Genomic DNA, 22,895 nt, shown 5'->3' on the forward strand with positions numbered 1-22,895 from the left:
AGGATGATTGGATACGTATAAGAAGCCCCAATGAGTCATTTTCCACCTTATCCCAACAACACTGATTTTTTACGTGCAACGGACACCCAAAGAAGGATGCACTTCAAACTGTTTTCTCCCTACAGTGAAACGTGGCGGCCACTCTGAGATATTATGAGACGCAAGTTCCTTGTTTTCATAGGTTTTGTGATTACATTTACAGGACACATTACTATCAATGAGGAAGACAGAATCTTCTTTCTTCGCTTAAAGAGCACACTGTATAACGTTAAACTAAAAAGTTTCATTTCATTCCATTGAGTATCAATGGCTATCAGGGCATTGGTCCACAGAAAACAATTGCACTATATGGACGCAATTTTGTTTTCAAGCAATAACGTAATTTTCTGGGCTTTGATGGACGAGTTCCTTTCCATTGCCAGCTGGAGAATATTGAAATTTGAACGCATTACTGTGATCCTTGTATTGAAAATGAACGCTAAACTTCAACAGACAACCAGTGCGAGCGGTCGAAAAAGTTATCAAGCTACCCATCCTGAATGAGGTTTTCCTGGCTTTCCTCATTTACACCACGCAAATGCCGGAGTGGTATCTAACTTATAGGTCCCATGCCGTTCCCTTCCTTTCCCAATCCTTTCTTTCTTCCTTTTCCCAGGATAGTGGGCTTGCCGTCATCTCTCATATGGGCTAAATGGCCATAGATGCTAAAAGCCCAGAAATCTAAATTCTAAATTCTAAATCCTTCAACAGATAGCGATTTTTTTTTTTAAGATGACAATACGCTAACTCACGGTGTTAGGCTGTTGAGGTTTTATTTCATGAATACTGGGATTGAACCGTGAATCGCCGAACTTCAACTTTATTGAATATTTCTGGACAGATTGTTGAGAAAGATTCTGACAGATCTATGTATCCTTCTCCATCTTTGATGATGGAGCTAAGTCCTGTACAACACAAGAAATGATACAATACTCTTCAGAAAAATATTCAACTATATGCCTCCATTCCAAGACGAATAAAGGCTGCTATGTAGGTTAACGGTAATGAAACACTGTATTATTCGTATAAGTTGCATTTCTTTTCTCTGTTTAGATTGTTTTGATAACCATCTGTATATGTAAGTCACGCTTTTAGAGTAAGTACCGATACTGTTTTAAAAAAGGCAGAATATTTTATTTCCACATGATGCTACGTTCCTTAAACTACTTCTCTACATAGCTTGCACAATTATTGAGACACTTGTCATTACGGAATATCATTTTCATATCACTTCGTCGTAGAAGCAAACTTCTTCTTTCACTAGGCAAACTTGAAATCCTTCTTTCACGTCATCATTGCCATCGAAATGTCTGCCACCAAGAATTTCTTCACATGAAGAACAGAGAAAAAAAAATCACTTGGTGCCAAGTCAGAGCTGTACGAGAGTGATCAAATTGTTCCCAAGAATGACGCAATAGCTCTTAGATTTGTTTGGTTGTGTGGCCTCGTATTATCATGAAACAATACAATTCACACGAGAGTTTTCTACATCCTTTGTTCTGTCACGACGCAGTTTGCGTAGTGTCGCACAGTACATGTTCTTGTTGGTTGTTTCATAACTGGCAAGAATTCAACGACACTATGCACATGATTTTGTGGTTGGACATTGTCTGCTTGAAACTTTGTTTTCACTCGGGATATCGAATGGCTCCACTCTAGAGAAAGCACTCTTACTGCAAACTGCCTTTTCTCATGAATATTTTAGTCGATCTCACACACTATATCACGCGTGATTACAGACGAACGGCCACTTCGAGACCCACCACTCACATTATCACGAATTTCATTAATCTTCCTGACCTACTTCATTCCTGGACTAATTTTATTTGCCCCATACACAGCTAGCGATGAATGTTTGCTCCTCTCTCATCTTTTGCACCTAAGAAGCGCATCGCGGATCTCACCTTACAGTTGCCGGTTTTCGTCGATATTATTGAACATTTTCACGTAACCTCAACAAGAAACAACACACTCTGACTGCCCTCACAGCTGCATTTGGCTTCCTAATGGATAAACGAAGTTATTGCACATGCTGAGAATCGCAAATACTTTTTGGATTGTATTGTATTTTAGTTTACCGTTCCGTTCAGCAGCGAGGCTGGTATATGAAACGTGGGTCTACAGCTTCATGTCAATCACATGCGCTCCTTTGAAACGGGCTTCGTATTTCTCGTACAATTTGCATACAGTATATATATTTCTAGTTTGTCTAAAACTTATTTCTGTGACTATGCGAATATGTATAACCAGATTGTTTTATATACATGTTACATTTGATTGACTGGAATTCCATTAACATGTGTCAATAGACGAGAGAAATTTTCATGCAACTTTTCTTTCTTTCAGTTACCGAGAAAATGCGAAACGTATCTCAGCTGTACTTAAGGATGAGCCAAATACTCCATTAGAACGGGCAGTATTTTGGATTGAGTACGTTTTAAGACACAATGGTGCTAGGCATTTAAGGAATGGTGCAATGGATTTAACTTGGTACCAATATTTTCTATTAGATGTCTTCACTGTTCTCTTCCTCATTATAGCGTTAGTGATCACTCTTATTTATGTAGCTCTGAGGACTGCCTGCAGGTGTATCAGAAGAGACAAACGAAAAGTCAAGAAATCGTAGTATTATTTAATGTAAATGTCTGTAAATAAATTTGTATTTTCTGAACAGCAAAAAAATCGAATATATAGACCCTATACGTTATGTAAATACAGATAAATAAATGTAATAGAAAAAAGACATTTTGGGAACTATTTTTCTTAATTTTCAGAGTAACATTCATTAAAGCCTAGTAAGACGCCCCAAATACATTTACTGATAGCTTACGATGATTGAACACTTATAACGCCTGCTTATTGTGATATTTTAACTATTTTCACTGTTATATATTGTTTTCGGAATCATACATTACTGCTAAAATAAATACATCACCACATGGAAATATCTTCGACACAGGATACCTCGGTTCGATTGTCGATGTAAGCTTATGTCGTACGGAATCTACGTTAAGCTGTAGGTTCTCGCCATGTTGCCTCGGTGCTGAAAGTCGACACCTCAGTCAACCTAAATGATGAAAATATATCGCAGGAATAAATTATATGGTAATATAAAAGCCATAACTAGAGTGACTAGTGACCCTGGGATAACTAATAATGCAGAATCTCGAGATAGGTCAATAAAATGGGGTTTGCTTGTTGGTTGACTTGTTGATTTACATGCCTTTTTACACTGTTGCTACATGAGACGTGGGCTACTTACCTACTACCAAATATATCTACATAAAAGTATAATCCAAACGATATGAGATCTCTTCGCTTCTTTCCCGCGAAAAGTGTATATTCTAACCATACACTAAATCGTATAGTCCTGTTGTGCTCTATACTATAGTGATACTGATTTTCACCTAAGCATCAAACCTAATGATGGTTCAACATATCTTGTTGAGCTGAGCGAAGCGAAGCTCTTATACTCGGGTTAGCCGTTTGGTTGTCCGCGAACTCCTCCTAGACCGTTTGGCCGATTTCAACCAAACTTAGCACGCTGATAGAGTATGTCGTGCTGAGTGACAACATAGGTCGAAATCAAAAATCCGATGTACCATCGAGGAATAATCACCGAAAAACGCTTCCTCCTAGACGTTTGGCCGATCTCAACCAAACTTAGCACGCTGATAGAGTATGTCGTGCTGAGTGACAACATAGGTCGAAATCAAAAATCCGATGTACCATCGAGGAATAATCACCGAAAAACGCTTCCCCCTAGACCGTTTGGCCGATCTCAACCAAACTTAGCACGCTGATAGAGTATGTTGTGCTGAGTGACAACATAGGTCGAAATCAAAAATCCGATGTACCATCGAGGAATAATCACCGAAAAACTCTTCCTCCTAGACCGTTTAGCCGATCTCAACCAAACTTAGCACGCTGATAGAGTATGTCGTGCTGATTGACAACATAGGTTGAAATCAAAAATCCGATGTACCATCGAGGAATAATCACCGAAAAACGCTTCCTGATTACGTAGTTTAAGCTCGCTCAGCTCATTTCATTGCAATTGGGTATATCCATTGCATTCCTAGTTTTATTAATCGACGATTGTTATTGCATAACATTCTTGATTTGTTGAAAGTGATCGTAATAAATTTATTCCGAGCGGAATGCCTACTAAACTGTCTGACAACCCCACACAGAACCACAGACGCGTTAGTCGACACGCACAAAAAAATGCATAACTTCTGTGATTTCAGCAAAACGTTTAGATGCATAATATTTAAGGATGAAGCTAAATGCATTTAAAAAGCTGTGTTAAATGATGCGCTTGTGTGCGTAAAAATCATTATGCACGTAAACGTTTTCCTGAAATAACAAAAAAAAAAAAAAAAAAATGTCTCCTACTGAAGCGTATGCATACATTAATTGAAGCAGTGGTTTGTGAAAATGAAAATGAAATCTTTGAGTTTTACGTCCCACAGTTATGCCAGTTAGGCTAAAGGAGACGGTGATTATAAGAAATGAATGAAATGTTGGAATGAAGAAAGTGGGAGGAAACGGGAGAACCCCGAGAAAACCCACGAGCACGGTGTTTGTCCACCACAAAGTCCATACGGCGCGAGCTGGGATCGAATCAGGGACCCCAAGCACCGGAGGTGAACGGTGTACCACTAAGCCACCTCGCCCCCCCGAAGCAGTGGTTTGTATAGCTGGTTACATATCCCTTAATATATACAGGATTTCCTAGGGATTAAATAAATTTAGAACACTACTAAAAATATGTGATTGAGGTTTTCGGTGTGATGCAGGTCACAGTGAAAATATTCAATATTACATGAGAGTCTCTGCGGCCATTTTGGAAGGTGTAATACTAGATTTGAGTTAATGCAGTGAAATATGAACTTTATGATACGCTACTACTTTTAAAATAAAATGTGATTTCCTAAAGACATCAATATGATTGTTTTCTATATTCTTTGTTAACGAAATTTTGACCACACCCTAACAGCACAAGATGTGTTAAGCATGTGCCATTTAGGTGTCCCAGCTACTTCTTAGGTACCCGACACTTGGCATATATGATATTCATGTGCTAAGTATGTACTTCAGCTACCTACAGTTTTAGGTACTTGTTACACTTAATTGATATTTGCAACTATGTATCACAAATACAGCATTTATATACCTGACTCAGTTTCGCACTCTAACAGTCATTTGTTTTTATGTCGTCACTTGGGACATATATCTGTCATGTTCTAGGTACGTCCTTTAGGTACATATTATGTCAGATATCCTAATATCACAAGATGTGCTAGGCATTCGCCATTTAGGTGTTCTAAATTCATCTCCCATATTTGATGTATTTGTTGCTTCTTTTTTAAGCGATTGTGTACTAGAAACACTAAACGCATCAACCTTATTAGGTGGCAACTGTCGCCAGTCATTTGAAAGTGAATATGGAAGAACCATAAAATAAAGTAAATAGACACTCGTCAATTTGTTATAAAAGTACATGGCGAGCAGATTTTATCTGATTCCAAACGGTTATAGTCGAATGTATGCGGTTAAAGGAGCACTCTGATTAGCCGAATGCAAAAGACCTCAATAATTTATTCCTCTATAAGCTACTTTCTCTTTACCACTCTGTGGCCAAATCAGAAGAACACGCGGCTAGTAATCCAAAGGTTTCTAGTTCACCACCACCCTAGGTTACCCCTATTTTTTTAACTTTTTAAAGTGTTGTTTAGACTTATCTTAATGGAAACACGTTATGCATATAGGCGATTTAATATATTTTGGGGGAGTAATTTTGTGGTTCATTGACGCTTACGACATGGGGAACATACCTAGAACATACTAGACACGTTCCTAAGGTACATATCAGGCATGTGCCTAGAGGCGGACATAGACTGTGACTATCACTTGCCATCCATGTGATTTCTTTCTCAGAAGTACATAAGGCACATACTGGACCCATTTCCATGTAACTGAAGGAACATGATAGGCATATGCCTGCTATGTAATTGTGCTGTTAGGGGCATAAGTTTCAAAATCAACTGAAAAATACTAAGGAGTGTACGAAATGTGTGTACAAAATTTCAGGCTTTTATATTGAATAGTAAGGGCGAGAAAATTTTTGCTAATGAGCTAAGAACATCCCCCATAATGGCTAAGATAACCCTAAAAGACCAAGATGTAATATAAAAACTTCCTGAGACATCCTAGTGTCATGATTTGTACCTCATTCTTTTTAGAATGGAACAGTCTTTCAAAGGGTACCATTTACATGTTTCCATCATGTATCTGAGGCTAGGAAAATCGCGAAAAAAGGGTGATTTGTTAAAAAATTTCTTTTTTCTAAATTTAGGCCCCTCTGGACCCCCCCTGTGTTAACGCACATATCTCAAAATCAACTAAAAGATACAAATGGTATACTGAATATGTCAACAAAATTTCAGACTTCTATTTATCTAGAAAAGTAAGGTAGAAAATAATATTTAATATGCTAAGAATATCCCCACAATACCTCAGATTTCCGTATAAAACGGGAAATTTCCTGAGACATTCTTATTTATCCTAGGATCAAGGTTCGTGCCTCATTCTTTTCAGAATAATACAACCTTTCAAATGGGGCCATTCACATGTCTCCATTATCTATCTGAGGTGAGAAAATCGCGAAAAGAAATTTGTTAACTTTTTTTTTTTTTTTTTTTGCTCCTCTGAACCCTCTATATTTACGTAGAGATCTGAAACGAATCTGAAAAACATTAAGGTGTCTACTGAATGTGTGTGCAAAATTTCAATCTTCTAGGTGCAAAAGTAAGTCCGCCAAAAATAATATGCTCATAAAATATCAGAAATTCTAGTACAAAACAGATCCCAGGTAAAAATTTTCTGAGACATCTCTGTTTATCCTAGGATAATGGTTCGTGTACCTCATTCTCTTCAGAATAGAAGCCTTTCAAACGGTACCATTTACATGTCTCCATCATGTATCTGAGGCCGGAAAATCGTGCAAAATGATTTAAAAATATCCCTTTAAAAAAATTCCCTTCTGGATCCCCCTGTGTTAACGCAGAGATCTGAAAAATACTAAGGCATGCACTGAATGTATGTACAAAATTTCAATCTGAAGTAAGCTAGCCAAAAATAATAAAAGAATGCCTAACAAAAAATTCTTTTATTTTAAATTATGACGTCATCATGCCTTATGTCTCGACACAGAAAGGTGTGAAACCATACGTAATGTGTTATGCAATGCCTCCACACTTGAAAAAGCAAAACAAAAAACGAAAGAGAAACCTTTATTAGCACTTTTTTATTCGAACACATCAGCAGCTCTGTTTGGTGTATTGGTGAAAAGTCCTATGGAGAGTGTGCGTCGTCTATCAAGTGAACATAATGTTAGTGTCAAAAGTGTTCAAAGAATGTTAAAAAGGAACAAGTGGCACCCCTAAAAATTAAAGTTGAAACAAAAACTGCCAGAGGATGATTTAGAAAGACCAATGGAATTTTGTGAGTAGGCGTTGGCCCAGATAGCTCGTAACCGAGAGTTTCCTCATAACATTGTTTCTAGTGATGAGGCAAATGTCTGTGTAACAGGTGAGATTAACAACCAAAATGTCTGGTACTGATATAATACAAATCTTAGTTGGATAAATGCATCAAAGATGCAAGATGCAGGTAAGGTAATGGTGTGGTGTGGTGTGGTGTGGAATATGGGGCGAAAACTTATTGGACGTGTTTTCATTGATGGGACTTTGGATGCTGCACAATATGGAGATATGCTTGAAAATACTGTTATGCTACTTTTGTTGGACGAGGAAGGGTAATTTCATCAACATTGGCAACAAGATGGGGCACAGCGGCATTATAGTCTTAATGTAATCGATGGTTCAATAAACACTTTCCCGGTTGCTGGATAGGTCGGCATGGACCACTTGAGTGCCCAGCAAAGTCCCCCGACCTACCTCCGTTGGATTTCTATCTTTGAAGGCACTTTAAAGCTATTGTCTACTAATTCAGCTTGTTATTAATTTGTTCCTTACATTTTGCTAATTTGACTGCACTAAATAGGCAAGTTTTAAATAGAGAATGGAAGAAAATATCAACTGAAATGGGAATGTCAGATAAATTATTCATATTTATTTGAGAATTATACTGTAGCTTATTATTATATAAGGCAGTGGCGGTTAAAGGGAGGGGGCTTTCGGGCTGAAGTCCGTAAATTGTGGAATTTCTAAAAAAAAAAAAAAAAAAAAAAAAAAAGAAGCTCTGTTAATCATATCTATACTTAAAAATTCAAGGTTTCCACCCCCCTCCCTCAATTCTGAGATTAAGAAAGAAAGGTTTCTTCTAAATTTGTTACTGATACAAGGTAAAGAAATACCTGTAAAGACGCATGTATCGATAGGAAAGAAATGTCGAATAATGGAATTGCAGTGATAAAACTTCATTTGCTGAAGTTAATACTCCCTTCACCTCAAAACCTAAAGATATTCCTGTTTTTTTTTTTTTTTTTCAATTTTACTGGGAAATGATTTCTCGCCTGGATGCTGAAAGAGGGCATTTTTGCACAGAAAATTAAAAAAAAAAAAAGGTAAAAGTCTTTCATTTATTGACAGACATGGACAAAAGATGAGACTCGAATATTTTTGCTGAACAAGGGACGAGACTTCGGCATTTCTCATGTCTCGTCTCGCGTCCATCCTTATTTATAAACTGTTTGGTCCTTTCAATTTCAAAATTGGTTGTTTTGCAGTGGTTGTCATGCAATAATTTCACACACGTCATAGTATTATTTCTCCTCAAACTGAGAACGTACAGCGAGGGGCGACCTCTTCGCTATGTGCGCCCTTCATCCATGGTGACCTAGACATCGAGGTAGCGACCGCGACTGAACCTCGACCTCGATCGCGAGATCTCTTCGCTATGTTTTTACTCTTACCTCGATACTGACACAAACACACAGATTCAAATGGGTAAGCTCATGCCAGAGATGTCCGCTACATTGCGACCTAGAGGTCGACTGCGAGGGTGAATTAGAGTAAAGACATACCGAAAAGAACTCGCGATATAGGTCGAGGTTTAAGTCGCGGTCGCTACCTCGATGTCTAGGTCTAGATGGATGAAGACCGCACATAGTGAGGAGGTCGCACCCTCGCTGTAAGTTCTCAGTTTGAGGAGAAACATTACTGTGACACGTGTGAAATGATTCCGTCAGTGCATAAAAATCACTGCGAAACTGCGGAATTTTTTACATTTCAGAATTTTATTGAATGTAGCATAATTTATTATCCATTAATATTACTAACTCTGAAGTACTCTGAAGCGCAGAGCATAATGCTTTATTTGTTTTTATGTAATACTTTATTTGTTCATTAGGTCACGTATCTCCTCTTCAACACTCAAAAGATAAGACTAATATTCGCTAGATATCAACCATTTTTAGACAGATAATGAAGTCAAAGTTCATCCTTTTCAGAGATAAAAGAAAGTAGCAATTGTGTGCTATTTGAAGGTTTGAAGGGGAAAAATAAAGGATTCGCTATGCCTTACTTTCTGACAACCTACGTATAACGTGTACAGCAAGAATACCTCACTATTTGGTGTACGTATAAACGCATCAGGCTCTAAATATTCTTGTCATGCTTAGAATCTCAATGGAAGAGACAAAACATAGATAACAAGCTTTGTACGATTATTAAATAATGTGGTCAAATCATAGACAGAAGTCGCGTGACTTGTGATATCTTACAGTAAAGAAGACATACTTCCGAGAAAAGGACGTAGCTGTTTTAACGGTAAGATCTTTTTTCTTTCCTTTTATTGCACCACATAGCTCAAGCGTTGAATAATAAACTAAAAAGTTATGCATTAGGATTTGCAGTTCAAATTGATGTTAATCTGTACCACAAAATTTAATTTCAATTGTATTGCTAATGTTAAAGTATAATATAAATGCTTAAACCAAGAAATGCTTTACATTATCTTGAGTTTTATTAATAAAAAGATTACATTTTTTTTTTTTAGCAAATACACGAGGGTCAGCATAATTTTATGCTTTGAAACAAATTTCATTATTAGTGTGTGTTTTGCAAATTCGAGTTCCACTCTTACACTACTTTACATTCTCGGTTGATTTTACTACATGGAGAAAAAAGTGTAACTAGCTGTGATTCTTCCTCATTTAGAAACAAAATTATATAGCCTACTTGCTGTGCAAACCCTAATAGCAAGGTTGATTGGACTACCGTTGGGGATTGAGTGGAATTTGGTCGAAACAGTGGGTGATGGTGGGTGCGAGCCTACAGCGGAAAAACTTACGTTGGCCCAACGTAGGTTAAATGAATGGTTGGCCAAACAACTATTCTCCCGACCTTAACGCAAAGATACTAGAATTGACTGTTCTCCCAACCAAGAAATACGTTACTTTAGCATTGGCTAAATGTGGAGGAACCGCTGTTTTTGTTGGGAAATGGGTGGGAAATAATTGTCAAAGTAGCCAAACCTGACGTACGTTGGGCCAACCGTGGTAGGTCGCACCGCCACCAATTTCCCAACGTTGGGCCAACCGATTTGGCTACTAGGGAAGAAATTGAAAGTAAAACAAAGCTAACCAGAAACTAAGGCATATTTGGTGAGCTTTCTCTGTGTAATTCATCAGTGTTTAAGCAATGCAAGATAGCGTTTCCAAGCTTTTCTTTTTTAAAAAAATTGAGATCACTTTTATTACAGGGAATGTTCTACTCAGTGGTAGAGCGTTCACCTCTGGTGCATTGGGTCCTTGGTTCGATCCTAGCTCGAACCAAGTGAGTTTCCTGGTGGACAAACACCGTGCACGTTGATTTTCTCGCGGTTCTCCCGTTTCCTCCCACTTTATTCATTTCATTCATTTCTTATCATCACCGTATCCTTTAGCCTAGTCGCCATAACCGTGGGACGTAAAACTTAAAGATTTCATTTAATTTTCCCCGTAGAAAGAAAACATCTTTACCATGAATTTGTGGTGGACAACATTACGCCCGGACAGGTTCTCGGCGTTCTCCTGTTTTTCCCTTTCTTCATTTGAGTAGTTACTTTTTAAAACTCATTACTCAGCTTCAATAATGATCCACCTATTTCAACGTGTGTGACAAATAGTGTTATCACTAGACAAGGCGAAAAATAAAGTTCTTTAGTCTTGCCTCGTCAATAAAGGGGACGAAAGGGGAAAACATCGAGAAAACCTACGAGCACGGTGTTTGTCCACCCCACCTGGCCCGAGATGGGATCAAACCAGGGACCCCACACACTAGAGGTGAACGTTGTAGTACTACTGAACCATCGTGTTCCCGCAAATTTTCAGAGTAGACATAACGTAAATGCACTCACTAAACTTCTGGTTTCTTTCTGGCACAAGGTAGTTTTTCTAAGAGATTCGAAAACTTTCTAATCTTATCTCCAAAACGAGGCGAAAATGTTTCGCGTCCCATCTCGATTTTTTTAAAAAAATATATTTCTCGTCTCGCTAGATGAGATGATAAATTTCGTGAATCGTGACTCGTGGGCCACACTTGACATAAACTAAATATTTTATCTCGTCTTTTGTAGCATACACATTTATCCCGTGATATTCATGTTTGGCATAAACTTTTGCAGAAATAAAATTAATGTTGTGCATTCGCGTGGAAAAAGAAAATGATTTGTATGACTGAACATTCTGGAAGATATTTTTAGAAAGACCTACTCTCTACAATTAGTAGTTCTGCGCAGTTTAAAAGCCATGAAAACGTTTACGTAGATTTGGAGTTGCATTCCTTTCATTTAATCACGCGGTTGTCGTTTTATATGATTTGAACTTTCCTGTTGACTAATGCCTAACACACGTAAATAAAGCAGTTTTTAGTGCAGTCTGTTAATTTGCTAAATTCTTGGCCGGGATGAGTTCACTTACACTGTAATCTCTAGTGGATATCTGCGGCTACGAAGCACCTTACAGTCATCACAAACTTCTTTGGGTGTTGTGTCGGTTATGGAAAGATTTTAGATGCAAAACCAAGGTCCAGTAATTGGAAGAACGTATCAATGGAAGAACGTATCAATTTCTGTATAATGTTAATTTTTCTTGTGTGTCCGAAAGCAGTCGAGAAATTGATTGCTTTTCTAGCGCAGTAGCAGCAGCAGTGTAAAGCAGAATTTTGAACTGATTTTTTGGCTCTTAATCAATTCGTTAAGCATCCATTTATCGATCTCTTCAGTTTCCCTAGCTTTTCTAAATGAAGTGCTACTGACAAATATCGACATTCAATTTGTTTGCAATTTCTCGTGTCGTTTTTCGTGATCATTACCTTCAATGTTTCATCTCCAAGAGCAGAACGATGTCTGTCACGTTTCTGATGTTCCAAGAGTACGTCTCCACGACGAAAGTTTAGAAACCAACGCTGCATTGTATATTCGTTCACTCTGACTTAATTTTATCTCATACTGAGTTTATTAATCAAGCTTTCGGGTCCTTCTGCGACAGAACTTAAATTTGTTGAATTAGATTTAGCTAAAACCGTATTTTTACACTGTTAAGGGACATACTGTATGTGTGGAGGTTGTATATGAACCAGTAGTTTAAAAGATAATACATGCTATGGGATGTAGATGGTATAATCAACACTTCGTTAGTTAGATGTTTCGTATTAAGATAGAAAAGTACCGTAGAGGCTAAAATTATTGCAATATTGAATTTTAGATGGTGTGATATATGCCTTTAGCTACTTATAAGCATTTATTATTTGTAGTGGTGTTAGCACTTTGAGTACATAAATAAAGAAGATGTTATATGGAAAATAATACAGAGTAATGATTTTATTAGTGTAATGCTTTAAGTGGTGTTAGCCTTAGGGTCCATTATTAAGATTTACTAAAATACTTATATTTTACAAGGATTCTGTAAGCCTAGATAAGGAAGATTAAAGCTAAAGTTTCCGTATTGTGTCATCATAGGTATTCTGCCATTATTGGCAGGTCACATATCGCAACTGAAAAGCTTCCATGCTCTACGGTCGAGCTAACCTCTTGGTCTTCACGTACGATTTTTCTGTTTTCATATCGTCATTAATTGTAGCTTCCTTCATCCTCTTTCTAGCACGTCTCTCGTAATATAGTTCGTTCTCAGCCAATGTCCCAACCAGTTTTCCTCCTCTTCTCAACACTATCTAAAATTGCTATTTTCTTCCCTACCATTTCTAACACCTTCTCATTTGTTTCCGCTCATCCAACTAATTGTCTCCATTCTCCCTTACATCCACACTTCGAAACCTTCCAGTCGTTTTTCGTCATTTTTACGTGATGTTTTTGCGTCTATGTTTCTGCCATGCAGTGCACTATTCCACATGTATCATTTTAAGAAACTTGGTCTCAACTCTTTATTCAAGGTTCCACAAAATAGACTTTTATTTTTCCTAAAGGCTTCTTTCGCCATTCCTATCCTTGCTTTTATTTCACGTTCGCACTTCAAATCATCACTAATAATACTACTCAGGCATTGAAAACTATTCACTTGTTTTATTTTCTTGTTCTGTTTGACACAGACTGCTTCATTCCAATCCCCATGTCTTTCTAGTATTTATTTTCATCGTATACTCTTCACAGCACTTCCTCAAGTTCTCCAACATCTTATTGATTTTATTTTCAGATTCCGCAACAAGCGCCATATCATTTGAAAACCATATACACCTAATCATCCTACAGAAATGCCTCTTCATTATATAGGCTCTGTTTTATTATCTCTTCTATATAGATATTAAATAATGTTGGCGAGAGACAGCATCAGTATCAAACTTCCCTTCCAATTGCACTCTCCTCTGTCACGTCCTCTCATTTTCTAACACTTACTTGTTGATTTATATATAAATTTCTTATGAGTATGCAGAGTTTAATATGTTCCCACCGTCTGATACTGCCTATACTTATCGTTTCCTAATTTGAGTAATTTTCTTCGAATTTTTCAACGAAAAGGTTTTGTACTTCTTCGTTTTACAACCTCTCAGTATTCAACATCTTATTGACTACTTTTCTTCTGCATACATTTTCCATTTGAATATCCACTTCGGTCAGCACAAGATTATGATCATAGAAAATGTCGGCTCCGTTCCATAGAAAATGCCGCGTTCCTCAAGGTATTCTGATACCTGTCCTGAATCATAACATAGTCTATTTGATATCTTTGGCCGTCTATGGAGTATTTTTATATATGTCTTCTCATGTACTGATTGACCCAAGTGTTCCCTATTACTAGTGAATTCTGTCTACAGTTATTGACCAATCCCTCTCCGTTTTATTTCTTTGGTCTAAACTGTATTCGCTTACGACACTATCTTTCTGATTTTCTCCCACAACTGTATTGAAATCTCTCATTACAATTACACATGCAATTCTCTTCTGTCTGTGGGGCCGCGGTGGCTCAGTGGTAGAGCGTTCACCTCTGGTGCTTGGGGTCCAGGGTTCGATCCCAGCCACCGCCAAGTGAACTTTGTGGTGGACAAACACCGTGTGCGTGGGTTTTCTCGGGGTTCTCCCGTTTCCTCCCACTTTCTTCATTCCACCATTTCATTCATTAGTCATAATCCCCGTCTCCTTTAGCCTAACCGGCATAACCGTGGGACGTAAAACAAAGATTTCATTTTTTTCTCTTCTGTCTGTTTATAATTTCCTTTATTTTCTCTTAATTTCCCGCTACTTCTTCAGTTGTATGCAAAGTCATCGGGACGTTTGTCTGTATCACCATTAGATTAATTTCTCCCTTTAAATCTTAACCTCATAACTCTATCATCAACAAATTCTACTTTCACTACATTCTCTTTTAAGAGCTTACCAAAAAGTATTCCTACACCACTATGACCCCCCCTTTTAATTACCTGAGTAAAACATTCTTTATCCTCCGCTCTTCAATACCCTATTACTGCTTCATTTAACTTCACAAACTCCTACTCTTTTCAGATTATTTTGTTTCATTTCTTCTTTAAGCTTTTCTAATTTCCCTCTCTGCAACGTAGTACGTACCCTACATGTCCCTATCCTACCCCTTTTGCTCTTCCTTGCCTATCTTTATCTTCTCCATATTATTACTTTCTCGACCAGTAGTCCTTCCTCATCCTGGAGACATTACCGTCCTGGAGATCCGAATTTGGGAGATACTTTACCTCCGGAAATATGTTTTGACCTGCGAAATAACATTGTACATATGTTCTATTTTTGCTGTCAGCAAATTACAGAAAAATACAGTGGTGAAAAAATAGTCCCGTTGCCTTCTGCCACACTGTATTCCAGCCGTTGAAGTCACTCTGCCCACGCTTGTCACTAACGTTCAAGTTGACATACCAATCACTATGGTTTCCGCCAATTTGACTATTGGAGAACTACTGTCTTCTCCCGGAACACTCTTCGTCTGACCACTCGATTTAGACCAATTCCGTAGGGATGTTTTTTGGTAGTGAAGTAACGCCAACATATCACTCAATTTCATTGTAGCACGCAATCTTCCCCATCCAATATATGTCTTCGTAAAGATGGTGTTTATCATGGAAATCCGTACTATATATTATCTACAAACCATTTGTAATTCCGATTTTAGACTTTTTGCAGACATCCTATTCACCCGAATCTTAAAATAGGGAAACTGCAATGGTATATCCTATGTCGTATATATATCTTTAAACTTCAGAACATGTGCTATCCAATGGTATGTAACATATACTATGATACATCAATGTGACAAACAGAAAGTACCCGTTCCAGCATTAATTTTCAAATAGCCCTACATCAACAATTTTATGAGTGAGTCATGTTGGATTTAGTTGCGGTAAATCGGCAGCCTTTGGTAAATCGACAGAAATCTTCCTTTGTAGCTATTTTTGTTACTTCAAAAGTAGGCTCTTTTGACTTAATCCATTTTTGTTTTGAAAATCTTTACATGTTAATTTCAATTAGAAGTAACAAGAATTTTGATAAGTTGAATATGTAATAGCTTTAATTAATATTATATGTGCATTACGTACATCTAATATTTACTTGCATTTTCAGAAATGCGTTCGGCAGATGTACTCTTGTTGGTGCTTAGCGTATCAGTAATATACGAAGAGGCCACCTGTGCCAGGATACTAGGTATATGGGGGTTTTCGAGTCGTAGTCATACCCATGTCTATACACCATTAACTACAGAATTAGCCAGAAGAGGACATGAACTAGTTACGATCACTCCTTTCCCTATTAAGGAAAACATTCCAAATTATAGACAGATTCATATCAAAGCAGTGCAAGATTTTATAACTACTGAAATAGACATGATTCAAAGTAGAGACCAGAATTTTTTATCAATGATGTATGAAATGTTCGGAATGTTTACAGATTTATGTGATAAAGGACTTCAAGTACCAGAAGTGAAACATTTAATTGAAGATGACAATGAGAAATTTGATCTAATAATCATGAGTATATTTTTCAACGATTGTTACCTTGGATTTGTCCATAAGTTTAAAGCACCTTTGGTATTCATAAGTCCAGCTGGGCAAATGTTTGGAATTCATGAGTATGTTGGTGGTCTTGAGCCCTGGTCACATCTACCAGTTGGAATTGTGCCATTTACTGATAAAATGAATTTTCCACAGAGATTTATTAATTCAATAGCTGGCCTTGTATTTAAAGTAACAAAATTATACACTAATCATTTAATGGACGATATGATGCGAAAACATTTTGGAACTGATGTACCAACAGTGGATGAAATACAAAGGAACGCAAGTCTTCTGTTGTTAAACACGCACGTTGCTTTATCATATCCAAGACCAACAGTCCCCAACATGATTGATGTAGGAGGGATACATGTAAAGCCAGCAAAAGAACTCCCTCAGGTAATATATACTTTTTTCCTTCTTTTTAAAATCATACCTTAACTACATCGAAAAAAATTTCTGTAATTAAATTACTAAATAAAATGTAAAATCGTTTACCCTCCATTTTGTTAGTTGATATACATTTCCGTGGATTAAATTTCAAAATTTGTTGCTTTTTTTTAATGTACAGTAAATTTATAAGAAAATATTATATTTTTATTTATAAAAATGTAATTTTACACCATTCCACATTAGTAATTTCATTTATAGGTGTAAATTGATTTACATAGAGGTTTGGCACACAGATTGCCACTGTGTTTTGTAAATTTACAACTGAAACTTTTTACAGTGTATAATATGTTAGATCACAGCTTAATGCCAAATTAAGTTTCTGATCATGCGCATACTGTTTATGTTTGTTATTTTCCCGATAGCTAGAAATTGTCCAATATTATCACTTTGTTATCTTGATTATTAATCTCAAATTATTATTTAGTTACTCACCAAATTATTTCATACTGTTTATATATATATATATATATATATATATATATATATATATATATATATATATATATATATATATATATATATATATATATATATATATATATATATATATATATATATATATATATATATAAACAGTATGAAATAATTTGGTGAGTAACTAAATAATAATTTGAGATTAATAATCAAGATAATGAAGTGATAATATTGAATAATTTCTATATAAAATGTTATAGAGTGATGTTATAGAGTGTTATATATGTTACTTGTTAATTATATTTGTTTAATTCTTTACTAAAGGTTTATTCAGTACAATGTTTGATTTCCTTGTTGTTTTTTCAAAATATAAAAAATATAATTAAACAAAATAAATTTACGACAGATGGATTAATACTCAATAATTGTGTGTTAGGAGCAAGTTTTTTTTTCATTGGTTTACATTTGTTGTTCTACGCTTATAATTTTCCAATTGTTTCATTTATAAACCAAGCAAAATGTTAGACAAAGTTCTATCTTTTTCGCGTTAAGACTAAGTCGAATATAAGATAACGTTAACAGTGCCTTTGATAATATTGTCGTAGGATCAGCGAGAACAGCGTCCTGTAGCAAAACTTATCAATATTTTCTCTTTTGTCTTTTTTTAGGATTTGAAAACATTTTTGGACAATGCTAAAGATGGTGCAATATTCTTTAGTTTGGGTTCGAATGTAAGAAGCGACAAACTACCTCCTGAGAAAAGACAAATATTTTTGGATGTGTTCGCGCAACTGTCCCAAAGAGTTCTTTGGAAATGGGAATCAGACAGCCTTCCAGGGCAACCAGAAAATGTTATGATTGGAAAATGGCTCCCGCAGCAGGATATATTAGGTATATATATATATATATATTGTACTGTCATGTTCAAAAATGATTACACATCAATTTTTCTGTTAAAAGCCCAGTGCTTGAGTTTGTTTGTGCTTTGCTATTTAACCTGTAGTAGAATAACATTCTCATAGTTTAGAAGCCTGTCTTGCAATTTAAGGGCAAAAGAATTTGATAAGTTACTGTCAACAATAAGCAGGCAACATTGAAAGATATTTATAAGTAATAAATCTCAGCAAGCAATAAAAGTAGGCCTACTGACATGTGAGTAAATATTCAATAATAATGGAGAATATGAAATGTAAATGTTAGTGATATCTCCTAGAAGGTAGACGCTATTTGTTACAGCAAACGTTGAAACTCATTCACTAATTATATCTATGTAAGCTTTTGCAAAAGTTTGCAGCGACCAATATCACATTACATCCAGTTGGAATAAATGAAATCGATGTCAGAAGTTACAAAACGTAGTGGTTTAATGATCTTCGAACGTATACCGTATTATATTACTTACTTTCCATTGTACTAGCTACAGCTGCCTCAAATGTAACCATAAATAACTTATCTTTTATTATTATTTTTAGAAAATCATCACCTTAAATAAGTGTATACTACTTTATTGTTCATGGAATTTCACAGATTTCATAATGGAGGAAACAAAATAGTGACTGCAAAATTAAATAAGAACTCATTTGAAACTTTCTGTACATTTAAAATGTACAGCTTTATTTTACATGAAGGATAACCAAGACTTTAAAAAATTATCATTTCGCTCGCTCCAGTCCTCACCCTTCCAATGAGTTCTGAAAGAAATTCGTTGTTTATGCATACCAAGCAAAAGTTGAACTGGTAATGGCATACAAGATTTAAAGGCAATAAATAAGACGATACTTTCAATATAATTGTAGTGATATTTCTGGTTATTCTTAAACTTCACTTATGTCTAGTAAAGATGGAAAGATGTGAATGAAATAAAGCTTATAAGGCATTCAGGGCAGTAATTTTATCTACTTCGAGTGAGAAATTTCTGCTCACACAAATCTGATCAGAAAATAACTTACAATGATAAGTTGCGTAAAAATTATTCATTTTCAATTTTCCCATATAATTTGGCGTATGTTTTCTTTGAAGTGTAAAGATCATCCGTAAAGTTTGTGGCAATCTAATACTTAAGTTTTATTCATACTGGTCCAAAATAAAATCCACCACACGACCATGCCATCTTTAAAATATCACAATTTTCACCGTTCAAATACGTGATAGAGTCTTACATTGCGAGAAATGTAAGATTCATTGCATTAATTCATCAGCGATATTTATTGTCTTCTATAGTATTCCCAATTTTATGTGTTTAAAGATGAATTATTATTATAATTAGGTCATCCAAATGTTCGTGTGTTCATAACTCATGGGGGCCTTCTGAGCACTATAGAAGCTGCCTACAGCGGTGTACCTGTGGTAGGAATACCAATCTTTGCAGATCAGGATCTCAATATGCAAAAGGCTGCTGTACTTGGACTCGGTGTTAAATTGGACTTCAGTACTTTGACGAGAGAAAATGTGCTTGAAGCATTAACAACAATTCTCCATAATACAAGGTGAGTTCTGGTATTTGTTTACATAAGTAAAACTCTTCTTTCTCATGTGCATGCTATATTATCCTACTCTTAATGGCAGGAAGAAAATTCAGAATTGAAAATCTGTTCTTGGAAAGAATGGCTAGAGTCGAAACCAGAGTAGGATTATATTGCATCTGAGAGTTGGCAAGATTTAACCTAATCCAGTTTCAATGCAAAAAAGAAAGCTGTATGATACAAAGTCTTGCTATTATCAACTTATTATTGTAGAGTAAATAGTGCTCACAGACTACTTACAAAGGAAGAGAGGGAGATTATATATCGAAGTGGAAGATGATTTATTCACCAATCAAAAGCACTAATGACGCCAATTAGGAAACTGTAATAAAAATTTCCGAATGTATATACTGTACGAGTTATATGAATATACAGGGTGTCCACAAAATAAGTTTTCACTCCTAGAAATCCCATACGATGAGACAGATGCCAAAACAGGAAATTACGTGTTTGATCATTTTAAAAGTATAACGTAACAAAGCTAAAAGTATTCTCCCAGGGCCACCGCAGGGTTCCAGGCGGCTTCCAACTCAAAAATTGCAAAAGGTAAGGGGGTCAAGTAGCATATCGTTGGAAATCTGTTGGGAAATGCAAGAAGACGGAACAGGTCTCGACTCTCTAAAATTACCATGTGCGAAATAGCGACCGGTCAAAATGTCAGCAAAAATGTCATTGTAAAGTCTATGACCACCACCAAAACAACAAAACGATGAGACAGATTTCAAAACACTAAAACACGTTTGTCATCATTTCAAAAGTACAATGATTGAAAGTAAAAGTATTTGTCCTAGGGTCCTCCGCAGGTCCCAGACAGAGTCCTACTCAAAAATTTCAAGTAGCAATGGAGGTCAAGTAGCATATCGTTGGAAAGCTGTTGTGAATGGAAGAAGACGTAACAAGTCTCGACTCTCTAAAATTCCCCCGTGCAAAATGGCGGTTGGTCAAAGTGTACATCTCCGAGCGCATTCCCTTTCCATTTGCAATCGGCACTTGTTGCTATTGTGAGACACTTGCACTTATTCGCTGTTCCTGGTGCAAGATTTTTTTTTTTTTTGTTTCAATCAGTCTATACTTGATAAATTCAGACAACGTGCATAAGTACCACTGTTGTACATTATATGTTAACTAGTCAGTTCTACACTCAAACATGTCAAATGTTATTCTTTTCTTTATTTATTTCTTAATTTTCTTTTATTTTATTATATGTCTTTATTTATTTAGATATTACTGGATCTAAAGAGCAGAATCTCATAGAATTGGGGCATTTACTTTCTTTCCATTGAGTACAAGAATTATAGTCAAAACAAACTAAAAACCGACTACAGAAAGAACTAAAACGCAAGATGTTTACAGTGTTATTGTAGAGCGTCGAGACCTCTTCCATCTGCTTTCATGTAGCCCTAATAATAGCTTTCAAACGATATGCTACTTAATCCTCCTTGCCATTTGAAAATTTTGAAAAAGACCCCTTCTGGGACCCTGCGGATAACCCTGGGACAAATATTTTAACTTTCAATCATTGTACTTTTGAAATGATGACACACATGTTTTCCTGTTTTGATATCTATCCTATCGTTTCAGTTTTTGGGGGGTCTGGACATAGACTTTACAATTACGTTTTTCCAGACATTTTGACCGGCCACCATTTTGCACAGGATAATTTTAGAGAGTCGAGACTTGTTCCATTTTCTTTCATTTCCCAACAGGTTTCCAACAATATGCTACTTGATCCCGTTACCATTGGCAATTTTTGAATTGGTACTAGGCTGGGACCCAGCGGACAACAATTTTTGCTTTGATACGTTGTACTTTTAAAATGACCAAATACGTGTTTTCCTGTTTTGGCAGCTGTCTCATCATTTGTGATTTCTAGAGGTGGAAAAGGATTTTCTGGACACCCTGTATATTCATATAACTCGCACTGTATATGCATTCGGAAAATTTTTATTACAGTTTCGTAATAGGCGTCATTAGTGCTTTCGATTGGTGTAGTCCCCTATAAACTATCTTCCACTTCGATATACCTAGGTATAATCTCCCTCTCTTCCCTTAATTACTGACAATCTTAAGGTTCTCAACATGTCCTCCATCTAACCATTGATGTACATAGGGAAGCATTCTTACTTTTTCTTTTAAATGTACGCGGATATTAATAGGCCTACATAGTTTGGTTGAATTGACTTTGTTTTGAACTTTTTAAATATCTTCTCCCATGTGAAAATTAAATTTTGTTATACACAAGGTGTTTGAAAACAACACGCACAGCGTTTGGGAGGTGATTCTTAACACCAAGATAAGACAAAAGTATAGACCAACCTGGGTGCACAAATGCTTCTTTTGGAGTTATATGCTGCCGAAAACGTGAAAAAGTGAAATTTAAAGGGCCACTGCTAAAAAAACTATGGGAAGTACCGTAGTCGGGTCAATACTTAACTTAGTAACTAAGATCCTATCCAAATTTCCATGTTAAAGAATCCTGTTTTACTTTCTCAACAATTTTTATAGAGGTAGTTGTTGAGTACTTCAAATTACATGCCCGTAGCCAAACTTCCTCTATAAAAATTGTTGCGGGAGTACCTTAGGATTTTGAAACATGAATTTTTGGATAGGGCAGATATTAGTTTCTAAGTGAAGTCTCGACCCGACTACCATAGTTTTGGAGCTATGGACCTGTAGAGTACATTTTTTCCCATGTCTTCGGCAGCCTATAACTCCGAAAGGAAGCATTTATGCACTTTTTATCTTATCTTGGTGTTGGAAAGCAACTTCCAAACGTTAAAAAAAAAATGAAATGAAATCATTAAGTTTTACGTCCCACGGTTATGCCGGTTAGGCTAAAGGAGACGGTGATGATGAGAGATGAGTGAAATGGTGGAATGAAGAAAGTGGGAGGAAACGGGAGAACCCCGAGAAAACCCACGAGCACGGTGTTTGTCCACCACAAAGTTCACTTGGCGGGGGCTGGGATCGAACCCGGGACCCCAAGCACCAG

At 36.3% G+C, this 22,895-nt stretch overlaps 1 protein-coding gene across 1 annotated transcript in view; it reads left to right on the plus strand.

Annotated features, from left to right (window-relative positions):
* Positions 1-22,895, plus strand: part of LOC145665201 (uncharacterized) — a 160,112-nt gene that overhangs the window by 59,133 nt on the left and 78,084 nt on the right. Inside the window, exons 7-11 of the mRNA XM_081732486.1 lie at positions 2,386-2,580; positions 9,418-9,422; positions 16,087-16,913; positions 18,050-18,272; positions 19,648-19,867. Coding sequence (XP_081588612.1) covers positions 2,386-2,580; positions 9,418-9,422; positions 16,087-16,913; positions 18,050-18,272; positions 19,648-19,867 — 1,470 coding nt within the window. The remainder of the gene's footprint in view (positions 1-2,385; positions 2,581-9,417; positions 9,423-16,086; positions 16,914-18,049; positions 18,273-19,647; positions 19,868-22,895) is intronic.

The sequence above is a fragment of the Thermobia domestica genome, chromosome 11, assembly GCF_964235325.1.
Source record: "Thermobia domestica chromosome 11, izTheDome1.hap1.1, whole genome shotgun sequence".
Classification (NCBI taxonomy): domain Eukaryota; kingdom Metazoa; phylum Arthropoda; class Insecta; order Zygentoma; family Lepismatidae; genus Thermobia; species Thermobia domestica.